At 43.1% G+C, this 17,566-nt stretch overlaps 1 protein-coding gene across 1 annotated transcript; it reads left to right on the forward strand.

The window, feature by feature from the left end:
• Positions 1-3,513: 3,513 nt before the first annotated feature.
• On the forward strand, positions 3,514-13,036 carry LOC149326846 (uncharacterized). Its single transcript, XM_089563617.1, has 2 exons — positions 3,514-4,948; positions 12,034-13,036. The coding sequence occupies exons 1-2, from the start codon at positions 4,630-4,632 to the stop codon at positions 12,711-12,713; spliced, it is 999 nt and encodes a 332-aa protein (XP_089419743.1). The 5' UTR covers positions 3,514-4,629; the 3' UTR covers positions 12,714-13,036.
• The last annotated feature ends 4,530 nt before the right edge of the window (positions 13,037-17,566 follow it).

Below are 17,566 nucleotides of genomic sequence, written 5' to 3' on the forward strand. Positions count from 1 at the left end.
GGCAGGGGGCGAAATGGCGAGGGCAATAGTGCAGCACAGCGCAGCCAGATTTCCTTTGTCTTTTGTTACTCTATGTTGCCGTTATGTTGCGGCTCACTGTCGTTGATCGATAGAGGGCGCTATGTTCTCGACTATGTCGTTTCTCGACAGAGGTCGCCATGTGCTCCTTTATGTCCCCGTAGGGCTCCTACTTGTTGCGACATGCCTCCCGCACAGGCTGCTTGTTGTCGTTGATGTCTGGTGTGCAGCTGCTGTGGTGGAGTGCAACGACATTGCGAGGGCGTGCTTCGTTGTGCTTACGGTCGCCGTGTGATCCTTTAAGCGATATACAAACAAACGGCTGGGTAGTGCCTTGGCCTGTCTAACTCAGTGAGGCCTGTAGGCTCATCTTTGCTGCAAATGTCGTCGACGTGATCGCCGCGCCGGAAGCCAACCAGCCACGCCTGCCTTGTGTTGAGCTGTTCCTGAGCTCGACGTGAAGGCGCCTTCGCTGCAGGAGAATGCTCGGCGGAGTGATCACATGGCGAAGGAAGTGGATACTATAAAATGCTCGATGCAGCGAGAGCGGGCTCGCGCTAAAGAGGAGTTTGTTTCTCTCAGTTCGGGGATATCTAAGCCCCGCAGTGTTGTCCCGCCGTGCCAGATGTTGCAAAGAAACAAAGTGCACGAACACGCGTTTGGTTCATTCGGCGCAGTCATTTTTGTTGAATAGTATGAAGCTGACAGGAAGGAATAGTTGCATAACGTGCTATCAGATGTGCTTTCAGAACGTCTTCTAGCGACACCTGCTTCTTTGTGTGCATGTAATTAGTGTATCTGAACACTAGTGGAATGCTTTACCCGTGGGTGTATGTATGCAATTTTGCAAAATTTTTTGTCACGTGTTGGGTTGGCATTAGATGCTACCTGCTGGTTGGTTCGCATTGGCAAGTAGAGTTTGTGTAGTATGTGGAATTGGGGAATTGTTTTGTTGCAAATCACAAAGGCTTACCGCTTCCTATGTCACAAAAGGAATCACCAATGAGGGCATCGAAAATTTAAACGCGGTTACAGTGATATGTAGCAATAGGTAGTAAAATACAAACGGCGTTCTTGAGCTATTTTACTCTTCTGAGATAAGCTTGTCTTATCTCATCAAAAAATAACTTTGACATGCTTTTGATTCCATTCTCCTTCACTGTTTACTTTAAAGTGAATAATGCTTGTCTTTCACACGTTGTTTTTTTTTTCAAGGGAGGCGTTAGATCTAAGGTGACAAACATGTGTTCAATCTTTATAGAAAGCTTGTGTCAGTGCTGCTTTTTATGCTTGAGCCAGAACTCATATATTCTAGTGCCAGGCACTTAAGCACACTATTGGGAAGTGAAGTATTCCCCGGCTTCACTACTGTTTTTTTTTTATTACCGTGCTTAGTTTAGCACAGCATTATGATTGTGGAAAACTTCTTTTCGCTTTTGCCATTCTTCTGTTGTTTGTTAGCTCCCCAAAGTAGGCTGCTTAAGTTCGTGGGTGATAAACTCCAGATAATACATAAAATTACTTATTTGTTTGTTACCAATGGTAGAATGCTTAAGTTCACTGGTGACAAACTCCATATAATATAACGTTATTTGCTGGCTATTTGAAGGCAGGTACTTCTGTTTTCTTGTTTACGTGTTTGGAGCGATATTTGGGACAGCACAAAATACTTTTAACCACCTTATGTAGGAAGCTACCATAATCTAATTTAATGAACTTTGGCAGTGCTCCTTAAAGTCCGAGCAGGACTATGACCAAGTAAAAATTGTAAGGAGGGACTAATGGTTTGAATAACATTCTGTGCTCGCAAAGAGGGTAGTGCATGAAAATTTAAATTCAATACCGGCACACATCATTGTTTTCAGTTATTTGTGTATTATATTGCTGTGAAACATGACCTATATTTTTATTCTATTTTCAGAGTTGCAATTGTGCTGGAGAACGAAAACGAAAATGGGGGCTCAACTGGCGCTTGAAGAGCCTGAGTCTTTTGTTTGGAGTGTTACTTGCTGTGCATAGACATCGTTGCAGAGTGCAAATGGTCACATGATTGAGACTCGATACAGATACCTGCAGCTTTTGTTGTTGGGACTAAAGTGTGCACAGATCATGAAATGCTTTCTAGTAAATATCCTCTGATTAACTTCTCAACTAACAAATTGCGGTACCAGGGTTGCAAAAAAACGAAACGTGGTGTATAACTAACCTGGGAAACAGGAAACCAGTTTAAGTATTGGCGACAGAGATGTTAGCTTTGGAAATGAGGAAAGTGCACTTGAAGCAACATTTTTATATAATTGTAAATGGAATCAACTTGTTCCAGAACTTCTGAAGAAAACAATTTAAGACATGCTCGACTAGGAGCATACACCCAAATTAGCTCGGAGTAATTCTAGAACGCATTATTGTAATAAAGAATTTTTTACTTGTCAGCCACGAAATTTGACGCCTCGTACTGCACAAAAGAACAAAGCGCAGAAGATGTGAGTTGGCCAGCAATGTGCCTTACCTGCCATTGCAAACATTCCAAGTGGAGTGCAGAGATCAGCTTACTTTTTTTCCAACAAACGTAAAGACGACAGTCGATTTATTTTTCCTGTGTCCTCCATTTGAACCTAAAACTATAGCTTCTCTGAACTTCATAAAAAAGTTGTTACACTGATAAGTGCACCATTTGTTGAAAAAGATCTGCACACGGCGCCTGCATAATTGTAAGCTGTGTGGTAGTGGAGCTATAGAATCCGTTAAAAGTCATTTGAGCGGTTAGAAAAATTTTTCTCTCACCATCAAAGTGTTTATAATGCTGGAGACTTAAAATGGGCTTCGCAGTATGGTCTAGAAGAATACGCTGTAGTCTGTACTTTTGGCGCAGGCTGTATATCACATGCTAAAATGGCGTTTGGTTAGGATTAATTCTGAAACGCAACATGCAAGCCAGTACATGTAGTACAATGCTGCTGTTCCACACGGCAACCGTACATCCATCGATTTTCACCGGGACGATATGTAACGATAGCTGTATCATGCTTGTGGTGCATTATAATTCAGCACATAACCTATTCGTATTTTTCACCCTTCTTGATTTCGCCCATATGTTTAGAGCAAGGTGTCGGGCTTGTGCGCACAGCATACGTACAAAACCAGCGCTAGGAACAAGACGACGGACGAAAGGAAGAATAGGCACTTGGGCTGATTAACAACCGAAATTTTATTTCGGAGCATATATATATGCCTCGCTCCGAAATAAAATGTCACTTGTTATTCAGCGCATGTGTCTGTCCTTCCTTTCATCTGACGTCTTGTTCCCAGCGCTGTTCTTCTAGGAATGATTTCACCTCATGTTGAGAGGACATAGTAGTAGCGCTTAAAAAACAAGGACGGCAGGGTAGAGAAAGACAGCACAGGCGCTAGTGCTGTCTTTCTCTACCCTGTCGTCCTTGTTTTTTAAGCGCTACTACTATGTCCTCTCAATCTAAACACCAACTAGCCCAGCTGTCTGCCTTAAATCACCTCATGTTGTTGTCATTGTGGTCATAAATATTTGCTAAGAGATTTGTAAACAGAGGGCTGTATTCGTTCTGATGTCTCTAAATGCTTGTTATGTTTCTCTTTTTACAATGATTTTCACTCTGTTTACATTTGTTGTGTGTACTTATCGTTAAATGTATGGTGTCAATTAGTCCAGTTGGAAAGTTGGTCTCTGCCTTTTCTCCGAATTGTACTAGATTAAATCAATGAAGCACAAGTAAAAAAAAAACTTCAAAACCACGCTTTAGCAGATTTGGTATCTGTGCCTATTCAAAGCAATTCTTCAAGTACTGTGGGCGTGAGGAAAGAAAGTAGTGTTGTCTCGGGAACTATTACAAGCATGACTACTGTGCTGTTTGCCCATATTTGTATCATGAATCACTTCTGCGAAATCTGGTATGAGCTAATTGCTGTCATCTAACTGAAGTACTATATTGTAGAACCAGACAACACCCCCACACTTACGATAGCGAGATGACAAATGAGAGCCCGGCAGCGATTGATGCGAGGGAAAATATGCTTCCAGAGTATAACATTTTAGTGGCCGCTATAATGTCCCACATACACACGAAACTATCATAGTATAATCCTGTAAAGAAAGCTAACTGTGCAATATTAATGTTTTGCATTTCTCTGGAGATTATGTGGTCTGGAGATATCTCTCTGTATTCTTTGTTCCAGAGAAGCACGTCTTAACAATACTCTAATCTCTCAACTTGCTGCTAGTTCACAGGGAGCGCTTGTCCCACTTTTTTTTTGTGTCGCTGTCATGTTACATCTCGTGATTGAATGCAGAATGGATCAAGCCTCTAGTGGCAAGTGTTATACTGAAACAAGTTGCACTGAGCGATTTAGTCCCTAGTGTTGTAACGTTAACTTACTGTAACTTTGGCTCTCATCGTCTCCCGAGTGCAGCTAGAGGCTTTCTGCTTGCAAAGTTTTAAGGCAATGTGAAGGATCATAATAATCAGTGTTTTCGATTGTTTTCCTGAACGCGCTGGTACAAGTGCCATTGGTTCAAAAACTATTGTTTTCGGGTGTTAATATGGATGCGGTTAGTTTCCCTGCAGTTCTCAGTGCTTCATGTGCCTCGCCATTGCAGGCCGCGTACTGTGTCCGTGCACAGTCATATGCACGTCGGAGTCTACCGGGACCGCCATCGCTGCTCCTCTGACACCAGAATGTGCGGTGACCACCCCCGATCGTCCTACATCAGACGTTACTGTGACTACCATCAGCGCTCCTGCTGCGTCGCTCTCCAATAGCGAAGAAGGTGGCGACCACGACTCTGTGCCTGGTGACAGGATTCATCTTTGTGCAGAGGAAGCTGGCCAGTGCTGCATTGAGCTCTATAGTAGTGTGGAAGAAGGCACAGACCGAGGAAAGGATCAGCCCGTTGAAGGTGAGAGCTATGTGTTTATATATAAGCAACACAGAAGCGTTGTGTAGAACAATGATTTTATTTTAAAAGCCCGACGCTTCGGAAACCGATCAACATTTTCTGCATGTGCGAAAAAAGTGATGGGCCGGTTGGGGGGAGGCGCAGGTTGTGGATGGGGAGTTTGAGTTATCATCAAAACTGAAGGCAATGTCTGAAACTTCTACTTCGTTCATGGAACACTGAGCAGAAATCTTAAAAGTTGAACCGAAAATTGCGCTCATAGCCTTTGCAGGAGATATTTGGTACTCATCACTGCGAGAATACAAAGAGAGGCCACACATGGTAGCCGTGGTAGTATTATCAGAACTACATTTTTTTCCTCATAATAAATGTTTTTATAATGAGTATCTGGCACAATGTTGCGCCGAATGTCCCGCCATCTCATGCAGTCGAAATGGAACCAGAACCGAGCCGGAAACAGACTGAAACGGTATTTCTAGCCTTCTCAGAAGAGACCTCGAAGCGGATCGAATTTGAAGAGTGCTTCATACTGGTTTGGGACACAATTCAGGACCAAATTTGGTGGAACACGCTATAAAGTTTCTGTGAAAGAAACTGCTATCAATGAAAGAATGCTTTACATCCCAAGAGCTGGAAAAGGTACTGATACATTGTTTTATTTCAGAAGACAACTGACGCGTGCCGTTTGATACATTTTGGTGGAGAGAATGTAACAGTGCTTAAGGCAGGAAAAATATTATGAGACATGTACTTGTGCTGACTAGAAACCAAATTATTTATTGCAATGGGTGAAGCAGCATATGAAGGAAACATGGCGATAAAAATATTAGGAAGAACTGGACAATCATGCAACAGGATAACCATTAAGCGTAACTGAATAAAAAATGCACATTCGTATGGGAAGGGAGCGATGAGGGGATGCAGATGCACGTGTTTGTTTTTTTGCATATTGGAGGCCCGGAAATGACCCCCGAGGTCTCGTCTTTAAACCAGTTCACATGTTTTGCACTCATCACTGTGTATAGCTGTGTGGTATCTGCACTACTTGTGCTCTGTATATTTGGCGTGCCCGCATGGTCGATCACTGAGGCCAGCATCCCGTATCACCGATGTAAACTGGCTGCATGAGGTCGGAATCTTGTGTGCCAAAGCAATGCTACAGTCAACGAACTATTTCTGATGCTTTTTTCCGAGACCCCTTTTTCTTCATTCTGCATTCACTCGTTTTGGACAGTCTACCTAGATTACTCCAGGTGGAAAATAGCAACCTTAAACCCGTTTACACTCAAAAGAAAACATTCAGCACGAGATACGAGTATGTGTGTTAATTCGGCACATGATTGAAAACCAGTAAATATCTAAAAAAAATATTTTCACCTCTGGACCATAGCACATGGCATCGGCAAAAAAATGTATGCATTCTTTTTGTAAAAAACACCAGCGAAACATTCGCCGGTATTATCAGAAAGGAAGGGGTGCAAACAACACAGAAGCCGACTTCCACCATCAGCGCCTTCTCTTCAGCCCAAACCACCTTCCGGAAGAAAACCTCAAGGTGATGTATACAATATCTCTTGCATGAAGTGGTCGGCATCGCACATTTGCGAAACCAATTATTTCGTTGAAAGAATGAGGCAACGCGAAATGGATGCCAAATAGGAATCAAAGCATGGTGGCCAAATGCTACGAGGCATGCTTGTGACCACAGGACTGACTTCAACAGAACCATTGTGCTGGAAACATGGTTGCCCCTACGGAGGATGCTCTTACTTGAGTTATGGTCAATGCTCATATAACACACATGGAGGAATGTTCACCACTCCTCCAGAAGCCTTCTCCGCCTCTAACAACCACCACTTACGTTCAATAATCTGGCAGATGGCTACACAAGGCTTGAAGCCAAACTTCAACACGCCCGCTGTCACACCTCAAGAAAGAACCGAGTAGTTTTCGAAACGTCGTGTTATTTCATTTTTGGTCGGTATTGTTTTCCTGCTTAAATTCACACCCGCTTTGCTCACAGTCTTTTTCAGGTTTTGCAAGCCTTTGTGCATGTACGCTGTTTTCGGTCTGACTGGTTGGTGAGCATTTATACACTTGCTCTTTTCGATTCCGCATTAGACAAGCAGAGGCTCTCCTACGATCGATGCGGCCTTGCTAAGCATAGCGGAGTTCCTGCTTGCCGAATGCAGAATCCAAAGTAGCACGTGCATCATTGCTGACCAACCAGTCAAGAAGAAAACAGCGTGCATCCCTTACGTGCAGAAAGTGTCACACAACCTGAACAAGATTGCGAGAGGAGGGTCTTGTGGTTGCTGTTTTCCAGCCAGAATAAACTAGGTGGACAGTGCAAGGGAGTGAATGAAGAACAAAAACATGAAATACATTTGTCGCCATCGACTGCTAATTTCACAAGTTAACTGCGGTGCGCTGACGCAGTCTTTTAGCCACCGATGCCAGAGACTGTGCCACAAGTTTGAGTTGGGTGGCAGGAAAATTTCGAACTGCAATTTCCTTAGGAATAACTGCACCTTTCGCTGAAGGTCAAATCTTGATTTGCCAAGAAGGAACCATAAAATCAATGTGTAGTAAGAACAAAATTCGGAAGGAATTTATCCTTCACTTTCATGTCAGCACGGCTGTACACGTATTTCGGCACTACCCTCCAAGAAAAACACCGATGCCCTGTTGATTCCCTTTAGATAGCCGAAATTTGCACACATCTATTCCGCTTTTTTTGGCAGACCCAGTCTTTCCCAGCAAACCACATCAAGACTTTACTGGCTGTATGAGTGCAAGCTTGACTCCTTGGAGAACGGTCTTATTGCATCTTGTGGGGTGGTCCGCCGCATACTTCTGACGTGATCAGCTGAACATCAGAAAAGTGGTCACTCTCACTAGGGAGTGAAATTGTACTGGTTAAGAGTAACATGACAAATTGATCCTCTGACAAAGCTTTGCTATTCTATTCAAATCTTATTCCAAAGCTGTTCCAATTTCATTCGCATTCTGTTCCAATTCTTTTCTAGTTCAATATCAAATCCTTTTTCAGTTATATTCTCTTCTGTTTTAGTTGGTGTGGTTGTGTGTACTGAGACATACTGACTTTTACTGGTTAGCACTTGATATTTTTCCACCTTTGATGATGTAACAGCGTTCTGACCAATCGCGAGTTTTGTAACGCCGCTGATTTTTCTATACGTCGCCAGTTTTAATAGCTTAACTCCCTTGATTTTGCATGTCCATGTCATCCCGTCTGTATGCATAGCGATAGCTGCGAGAAGCGGTACAAACTTACCTTCCTGGGAGGAAAAGTTGTCTGCATGACCATAACTAATAAAAAAGAAGGTTCCTCTTTTCATTATGACCTCTGAAGCTCTTAAACAGGTTAACGAACTGAAACGTCTTGGCATATTTATCACTGAACACCTAAAAAGGCGCAAACACGTATCATATCTTACTAGCAAGGGCCTCTTGACATGATTTATTCTTTAACGCGGACAATAAGGCGCCATACACAACATTCCCAGCATAAAGATTGTTAAGCCTGACCGATGGTAGAGTGTGGCATAGCATCTTGGTTTTTGTGCACGGACACAAGCGTCGCAAAATTAAACATATAGCTCAAAGCACTTAGATTTTATTACAACAGATAGGACGTGTATGTTTAGCCTTCAAAACTCCTTGCTAGGGCTAGTCTCACTGAAGTTAACAAGTGTGCTAAGTTCTTACCGGTACAATTCCTGAACCAGCTCCTCAAAAGGCTGCTGATCGGTTTCGGTTTTATGCGGTTTAACGTCCCAAAGCAACTCAGGCTATGAGAGATGCCGCAGTGGAAGGCTCCGGATAATTTCTATCACCTAGGCTTGTTTAATGCGCACTGACATCGCATAGCACACGGGCCTCTAGCATTTCGTCTCCTTTGAAACGCAACCGCCACGGCAGGGATCGAACACGAGTCTAGGGCCAGCAGCTGTGCGCCATAACGAATGAGCCGCCTTGGTGGCTTGACAACCCTGTTAAGAATCGAGTTGCAAACATACAGGGTGTTTCACCTAAGATTTTACACAATTTTTTATAAAAGGGTTTTTGAGTTAGAAGGGTGCTTTTTGGCATAGCATTTTCAGCTGTGTAGTACATCAGAATACAGCAAAAATGTGCTAACTAACGAATGGTTAGATAGTATTTAATAGCTAACCTTTTAACAATTACTATTACGCTCCTAAACAAATGAGAGACGTGTAGCCCATCGTAAGTATAATATCCATATGAGTTTTAAGAATTTCAAAAAGGCACTTATTGTCATTGCTGTGACCCAACAAATTTTGGCTATTTCGATGAGTTATATGCATTGGAGAGGTTGCTTTGCATGAAAGCTTCTAGAAAGCACTTGTGTTTTGCACGATTCAGCCAAAATTTGTTGCGCCACAGCATCGAGGGTAACCGCATTTTCGAAATTCTAAAAACTGATATGGATATGACTTGTGTGTGGGCTGCATGTCTTAATAATAAAGATGCCTAAGAGTAATAGATAAAAAGTTAACTATGAAATATTGATTAACCAGCCTGCTAGTCAGCATGTCTTCGCTGTATTCGGATGTGCCAGACCCAGTTTTGTAAGCGTTACCGAAAAAAAGTAATTAAATACGTTACTCGTTACGCTAATAAAAAAAGAACGCGTTACCGCCCTACGTTACCTACAAAAAAAAGTAACGCGTTACCGTTACCATTACTGAAAAAAAGTATCGCACGCTACTTCGCCGGTACTCCATGGCCATAAATTTTAATCAGCGAGTTTTCACTGCAAGAACTCAATATAACAATTTTATAAAGCTCGTATTTCGCATTATTCCAACTTCACAAGGAAAACATAGCTGAACTCAACAAATTTACAGTAATTCTGGTGTGCTTCTGCTTACGAAATTACGCAGTCCTACACCCGGTTGACTGCAATCCCTTTTTCTCTGCTGTACTACTGTATTCTTTCGACGGCTCTCTTGGGGCCGTCTTGAAGTAAACTGGCGACATTCCTTACTTTACTCAGAAGAGGGAAGTGCTTCCACAAAGAATGCGTGAGTGTCGTCTGGGAACGAGACCTGTTGGTTGGAAAACAAGGTTACGGAGAAACTGACTTACAGATTTCTGCAAATGGTCCATTGGTGGATCGGCATGCGTCCACTCTTTAGAGAGTTGTGTGTGTGAGCGCTTTGGGGGGTGAAGACAAGTGTGTGAATGCGTGTTCGAGTTTTTTTTTTAGTTGAATACGTTGTCAAGAGCAGGTGTTTTCTGGCACGCATGCGAACCAAGGGTTGTCGAGAGCACCAGTAGGGTTTGTTTATTTGCAACATCATTTTCGGCGGTTTTTTTTTTCTGAAAGAGGGGCAGTGGGGGACAATTTAAATAAAAAGTAACTAGTACCGTGACATCTCACGTTACCGAAAAATGTTAACGTAAGTACGTTACCCGTTACAGTTCCGAAATGGTAACGAGTACGTTACTAAGTTACCGAAAAAAAAGAACACGTTACCGGTAACGCCGTTACTTGTAACGCGTTACCGACAACACTGGCCAGACCACTGAAAATGCTATATCTAAAAAAGCGATGTTCTAATGAAAAAAAAAATAAAAATTGTATATAGTCTTAGGTGAAACACCTCGTGCACTGCTAACCACGTCGATATGTGATGGAAGTCAACAGTCACCAAAAGGTGGTGTTAACTGATGGTGTTTATCAGTCAGAGATTGATACGGCAATTATTTTGAAGAGAATTGATTAGAAAGTAGAAGATAAATTAACTACACGCCGCTGGTGGGATCTGAACTGATGACCTTCGAATTTCGCGTCCGGCGCTCTGCCAAATGAGCTGCTGTGATGGAAGCCCAATCTGCTGCTTTTGAGGGTACTTCTGCGCATTGTTACAGAATCTTGGGAGTGTTAACCAGTGCCACCCTCATACATAGCAGCAAATCATACGCTTGACAAACCCCTTAAATACTATTGGCTTTACAATGAGACTTTTCGTATCTCCTCTTTCTTAAACAAATTTTTCAACAGTGCCCATTGCCTGAAGGGAGTCATGACTCCACACATACCACCACACTTTCAACTAATCTTTCAAGGTTTGTTTATAAATAGAATCTTGTGCTGCTGCAGAGATCTATGCTGCCTAGTCCATCTATTTCAGTGTGCCACAGAAGTTTACTGTCTTATTATTCAACTCAATCCTCTTACCAAACATTTTTCGACTGCGTATTTCTATAGTCTCTAACCCGTCTGAAGCATCTTATCTGTAATTAGATAAATAAATACTTGCTAGGAAATCGAGGTGCGCTAGATGCTGCTGGTTATTTTTGACCAGTTCGGTGCCAAAGAGTACGAGCTTTGTATGGCAATCCAGTGTCTGGCTACTGCATTGGTCGATCATCTTTCACGGGACGAATTCAGCCCGAAACTGAAAGACCAGGAAATGGGAGCCACTCCCATGCACATGCTGTGTGCCGCAGTAGTCAAAGTCTGCGCTGTGGGGAGTGAGGATCTTTTTACCCAGTTTGCAGCTTTCTTATGGTGTTCGAAAGTCAGTGCACATCAGAAGGAGAGTAAAACACTGTGACCCTGCCTTCTGCCAATCCTTTTTTGTTACTGTGCAGTAACTGGGTAACTTATGTTCAATTCATATCCAGATATAATAGCTACTCCAAAAAAGGCTACATCTGTACATCAGTTTAGGCAAAGAGCACGTGCCTTATTGTGTCATTGATGTTCTGGTTTGTCTTTTTGTTTTGTTTTTATTAAATATTCCTATGTTTCTTCATGTCGCTATTAAGCAAAGTGCCATTTATTTCTCGCAGCTTGTGCATATGTATATTGCATGTAGAATTATATAATCATCTGATCTGATCGTGATTAGGATGTATGATTCGATATGCTATGTACTACTGCCTCTGCGGCGCCCGGCGAGGCCAAGACCTAGTCAGGAGACCAATAGTCTCCTTTTGTCTTGCCTCGTGGGCAATACTTGTATTGCCTAAAAAATGAATAAATAAAATAAAAAATAAATTCAATATTTCTCTCTTACCTACTGCAGGTGCGGAAGATAGTTGCAGCGAAGCTGTTTCCTTGGCACCCTTGGATTTCACATCAAGAGGGCTTTCTATAAGAAAGACGAAGAAAAGCAACAAGCGGAGGAGCCGTCCTGCTACTGGCTGGGACGGCGTGGATGCTCTGAAACGACGCAAGGCGGCAAAAGTCCTCCAGCAGGAGTTCCATTGCCGCTATTGCCCTAAAGTGCTTAGCACAAATTCAAACTTGCTGAGACACCAGCGAACTCATACCGGAGAGAAGCCTTTCAAGTGCAGGTACTGCCCCAGGAGGTGTGCTGATCGAAGCAATCTCAGCCGTCATGAAGGGCTGCATCTTCGCGTTATGGCGCACAGCCGCTACTTACAGCGTGGAAGGGAAAGCAGTGCAGGTCTTCAGTCAGGAACAAAAGTACGCAGAAGGAAAAAGAAACAAACCACTCAGCGCCGAATCCAACATGCTGCCGACTCGGACGGCGGTGATGTTCAAAAGCAGTGTAGCACATCAACCAGTAGAAAACAGTTCTTCCAGTGCAGCTACTGCTCTTATGAGAGCCGCTTTCCGGGGAATATGAAGCGACATGAGAGAACTCATACCGGGGAGAAGCCTTACAAGTGCACTATTTGCCACAAGCAGTTTGCTGATCCTAGCGGTTTCAACCGCCATAAGGCTTTGCACGAGAATTAGGACACGGAATCGTAACTCCCAGCCTGCTCGTTGTGGGATGTAATGACTAGAAGTTACGCATGTGATTTCGCTCGAATATCCAAGCCCCTTCTGTTCAATGTGGCTAGCGCCGGATCAGCTTACCGAACAGTTTGCTTTGGTCACACTGGCGCGAGATGTCTTGGAAGCTTAAGTTCATCGCGGCAGTTTTCTCACCCCCTTTTTTACGCACGAGTTTATACTGCAGGCCTCTGTTGAAATCTTCAAAAGGTGGCTGCATATGGCATGTGCTTGACTCAGCAAAAACTTTAGTTCAGTGAGAAAATAAAGTTTTCTTCTTCAGACTTCTCATTCCCTTTCTCACTGTAGAAAACGCATCACATTGCGTCTTCTCATGTTTATGCATTTTCATGAGACAATGAATGGTTGGTTAATCTAACATATGCTGGTTATTCGCGCTGAGATTGAGGTTGCTGTAATTAGCTACAGTTATGATTAGTGTTGCCCTTGTCCGCATACTTTGCTACATACATCTGCATTAATACTGAAGTTAAAAATCGTGCTACTAGACCAATACAGGCTGTGCCCCACAGTCCATGAAATTTATCCACTAATAACAGCAGGCCTGTGTGCGTTTTTTTAGAAAAAAATTTATTGCGATAACACATGAAATATGAAAACTGATAGCTCCCTAGGTTAGTGTCTGATTAAATTCAAAAATTGCTAATAAGTTCAGCTGCAGAGGCTACGAGGGCGGCAGAATTATTGATAATATACACAAGAGTACTACTAGAATATTAAACGTTTACAAGATACATCTAACAAAATGCCAAAATATTGCACACTCCAAAACACATGAGCACATAAAAATGTCAAAAAATCAAAGCATATTTCACAAAGCAAGAGTTTCAGTGATAAGTTGTTTACACTTCTAGGCAATTTACAGGTCAGTTACAATTCCTCACTACTTTTACATACGTTAGCCATTTGTTCTATTTTGGCTCCAATGAACGACATGTAAGGCGTTCATCATATACACTGCTGCTACATTTTAGACTGTTAAAATTACAATTTGATGCTTGCCTTGTGCTACGAGAAGCTAAGGCAAATAGGGACAATAGAAGGGGAGAATTACTTTCCATTACTTCAACCAAAACGGGAGATTTTATATTGGTGCCAGGATAGAAACAAAAGCACATGAACTGCATATAAAAAATGTTGCTGCTGCAGTGGTCAATTTACAGGCTATTGTAGTCAATGCCGATTTTTAGAGGCGGAGTAATGGCGATAAGCAGGTTTTATACAGGGTGTTTCAAATTATTAATGCGAAAGCACGAACCCAGAGGTTCGGAGCCTAGCAAAATCATCTACGGTACGTCCATTAATTTAGCCTAGCGAGAGCGCTCCGTCCCGCGGCAGTGCCAGCTCATGAATCGTCGCGTCTCCTACGCGGCACTAATCCAGAGAGGTTTAGAGCCTAGCGAAATCGTCGAGTCCGAAAAGCTGTCCCAGCGCAAGCGTTCCATAATGCGGCACTACTGCGCAGTTTCAGAGCCCAGCACAATCATCTAGTGTATACCGGAGAAGCTGGCCTAGCGCGAGCACTCCCGCTCGACTGCCTGCAACTATTTTATCATTGGCGTCGTCGGATGGATGGAAGATTGGAGCGTCCATTTTGAAATAAGTTGGTGGCAGTTTCCACCATGCTCGGCTTTTTATTTTTAACTGTTTTGTAAGTTATCATTAAAATTCGTCATTTTCTTTAGTACGGATTCCTACATTTCTATCCTTACGTCACCTCATTGCTTTTCAGCCCCTGTCTTCCAACCGATTTTTGCTAACTTCCGCCGCAGATTTATTCACATGACCATTGTTATCTCTATACCCTAGGGCCCCAGGAGAGTGACTGTGCCTGCACCGACATCTCTTTTCATTTGATCCGGATCCATTTCAGTATAAGGTGTTCAAATTTACAGATATATCACACACAGCACAGGTGTTGTACAGATCTACCACACACAGCAGGGCGCCTTAGAAAGCGCAGCTTTCTAAGGCGCCCTGACATAGTTTCAAAGAGTAGGGCACTGCCTCTTCAGTTATCATTGAACAATTGCTTCCTGATCTGCCTTTTCCAGTATAGATACATTTCTACACTATGCTTCTTTTCCATTGAATTCATTTTTTACATTCCGCATTTTTAACCTGTCGTTTATGCACTTTCTCCATCCTCGTGGGCGGCATACTTACTGGTTAGTTTCCTAGTTCTCTTCCGCCATTGCGACCCAACGCTCTTTCTGTATAACTGTTGAAATATCCCAGCTGTTCACCTGTTATCGTCCAATTTCCTCAAGCGTTCTTCATATATTTTACTCTGAGCTTCCCGTGTTTCGAACCATGCCCAGCCCATACACTCCTGTAGTGCCTCTTTTGTGGTTTTGCCGTGGGAACCTAGTGCTTCCAACAGCTCTCTGATTTACTTATAATATCGACCCGCGGTGGCTCAGTGGTTGTGGTGCTCGGCTGCTGACCCGAAAGACGCGGGTTCGATCCCGGCCGCGGCGGTCGCACTTCGATGGAGGCGAAATACTAGAAGCCCGTGTACTGTGCGATGTCAGTGCACGTTAATGAACTCCAGGGGGTCGAAATTTCCGGAGCCCTTCACTACGGCGTCTCTCGTAGCCTGAGTCGCTTGGGATGTTAAACTCCAAAAATCATAAACCAAACTAGAACTTCTGACCTTGAGAACCGAATCGCGTTCCCGAAAGTAAGCCCCGGCCCTATTATTCTTTTACAAATACCTCTTATAGTAGGATACAACTTTTTTTTAGAGAAGTCTGCCATGAAGCATAAGTTGAGAAAGGGAGAGTGGATACTAGGATATAGACCTCCTCCATGTTTGCAAACAAGCGAGGAGGCGCTGCAGTCGCTAGCAGGCTAGCGGTAGGCAAGAGGCCAGGGAGTGGCGTCGAGTTGAAGTGGCGCAGCGCCGGTTTTCAAGGCTTGTAGACGCGTTGTGAGTTTCTGAGAACTATAGCAATGGTTGATGCTTTCAACTTAATATTCCTCGAAGTACACAGACTCGCATTGGCCATGTACAGCGTATTTCGCCACAGTGTATTGTTCCTAGGCATTGAATAAAATGATAAGTTTTTGACACTCTGCACTAGCCAGAATGATTTTACCTCAGGACAGTAGTGAGGTAAGCACTGGCGTTTTTTCGGCAGAGCCAATGTGCATTTACCATCTGTTGACACACGTGTCGCGCAGTGCGAAAAGTGCGGACAGCGTCGATCGTGTCCCGATCTCATATGTCTCGCGTAACCGCTGTTTTTAGCTGTCAGATCAGGCACCAGCCAGGCCGACTTCTCCCCTTCTTCTTAAACTGGTCGATTTAGTGAAACGTTTGAATTCCTGAAATTATATTCTTCCTAGCCCTGGGTGTTTGGTTTTGTGACGAAAAATATAGCAAAATATTCAGTAGAAATTCATAAAATTACGGTTTTTTGATCTGTGGTCGAAAAAAATTGTGAGGTAATGGGGTTTCTGTTGGTCCTTGCACGTTGCGAATTCTGCGGGCGTCCGACGACGGAGTACCACAATGGTAGCATCACTACGAAGAGGGATCAGAGGTTTCGTTGATTTCAGTGCCGCATTTCTTGGACCAAAGCCAAAGCGAAGAGGCCATAACAAGGGAGTGAACTTAAAGGTTTGTTTTTTGATCTACCACATTTTCAGGGATTGGGATCCCTCCCCCCTTCGTAAATTTGGAAATAATGGGAATATAATGATTCTATTTGTCGCGAATGGTTCCAGATACGTAGAGAAGTGTAATAAATGTCCCGATTTTTTTCCTACTGGAGCAGTAGTATGTTAGTTATTTTTATAACAAAATTTTTCATGTGACTATGCAAGCGTAAGTACTGATAATCTAATAAAAGAAAGTAATACCGCCAACATCGAGAACAGGGCTTTGGGGACATCCTGGCAAAAAAACTTTCCGCACTTTATACTTAATTATTCAAGACCCGGGGTTACTCTACGAGGGTGTTGTAATTACCGAAGAACTGTACCAGGTATAGCTGAAAATAAAACGCATTACTAAAAATTACCAGAGCAATTTCATATTTGCACCAGATTTGGTTACATATATCATGCATCAATAAAGGAAAAAACTTTTCATTGCCTCATCCCCTGTAAATCTCGCTACGTGCTCTTTTGGTAGCCCGCCTGCGGTTGCTTTTTTCCAAACAGGCTTCGCGATCATACTTCATGAAGCAACTTATGACACATGCATGATGCAATGTAAAGGATGTGGTTTTTAGCACACTTAACGTACGCTGTACGAAGCATGCCGACGTGACCGCGCAAGATTCTCACAACTTACCAGATTGCTTTCTACTAGAATCAAATGATCATGTCGGTCATGTTAAGAAATAGTTTCAAGAATATGTTAAATGCCCTAAAACGCGCCATTATATTATCGTGTAACTTCTACACAGGTCAAAACAATTTGTGCTATCAACAAAATAATGCACTCGTTGATGGTGAATGACCTTGCCGGCGCCCGTGCATACCAGCGCAGGGTACGTGCGCAGCTATATACTTTTTTTCCTTGCGCAGTTTTACGCGTACCATGCTGTTGTTCATTTGAATTAGCGCAAAAATTTCCCTGCTATGAAGTACGTTGACCGGCAGCGCCTGTCGACACCCAGACTTCGCGCTTTTACCACCGCGACCCATTTCCTAATGCGGTATATACATGCGAGAAACCTATTAAGGCTATTCTAATTTTCCAACCAACCAAAGTAATGTTCAACAACCTAGCAAGGAAACAGCAGTTCGCAATTGGTAGCGAGGTGCTAGAAGGAGTAAGA

Source organism: Amblyomma mixtum, chromosome 10, assembly GCF_055824585.1.
Source record: "Amblyomma mixtum isolate Tamu chromosome 10, ASM5582458v1, whole genome shotgun sequence".
Taxonomy (NCBI): domain Eukaryota; kingdom Metazoa; phylum Arthropoda; class Arachnida; order Ixodida; family Ixodidae; genus Amblyomma; species Amblyomma mixtum.

What these genes read in the sequence shown, in the direction of transcription:
- LOC149326846 (XM_089563617.1), top strand. Translation starts at nt 4,630, where the DNA reads ATGTGCCTCGCCATTGCAGGCCGCGTACTGTGTCCGTGCACAGTCATA. An exon ending in AAAGGATCAGCCCGTTGAAG is followed by an intron (nt 4,949 to 12,033) that starts GTGAGAGCTATG and finishes TACCTACTGCAG; the next exon opens with GTGCGGAAGATAGTTGCAGC.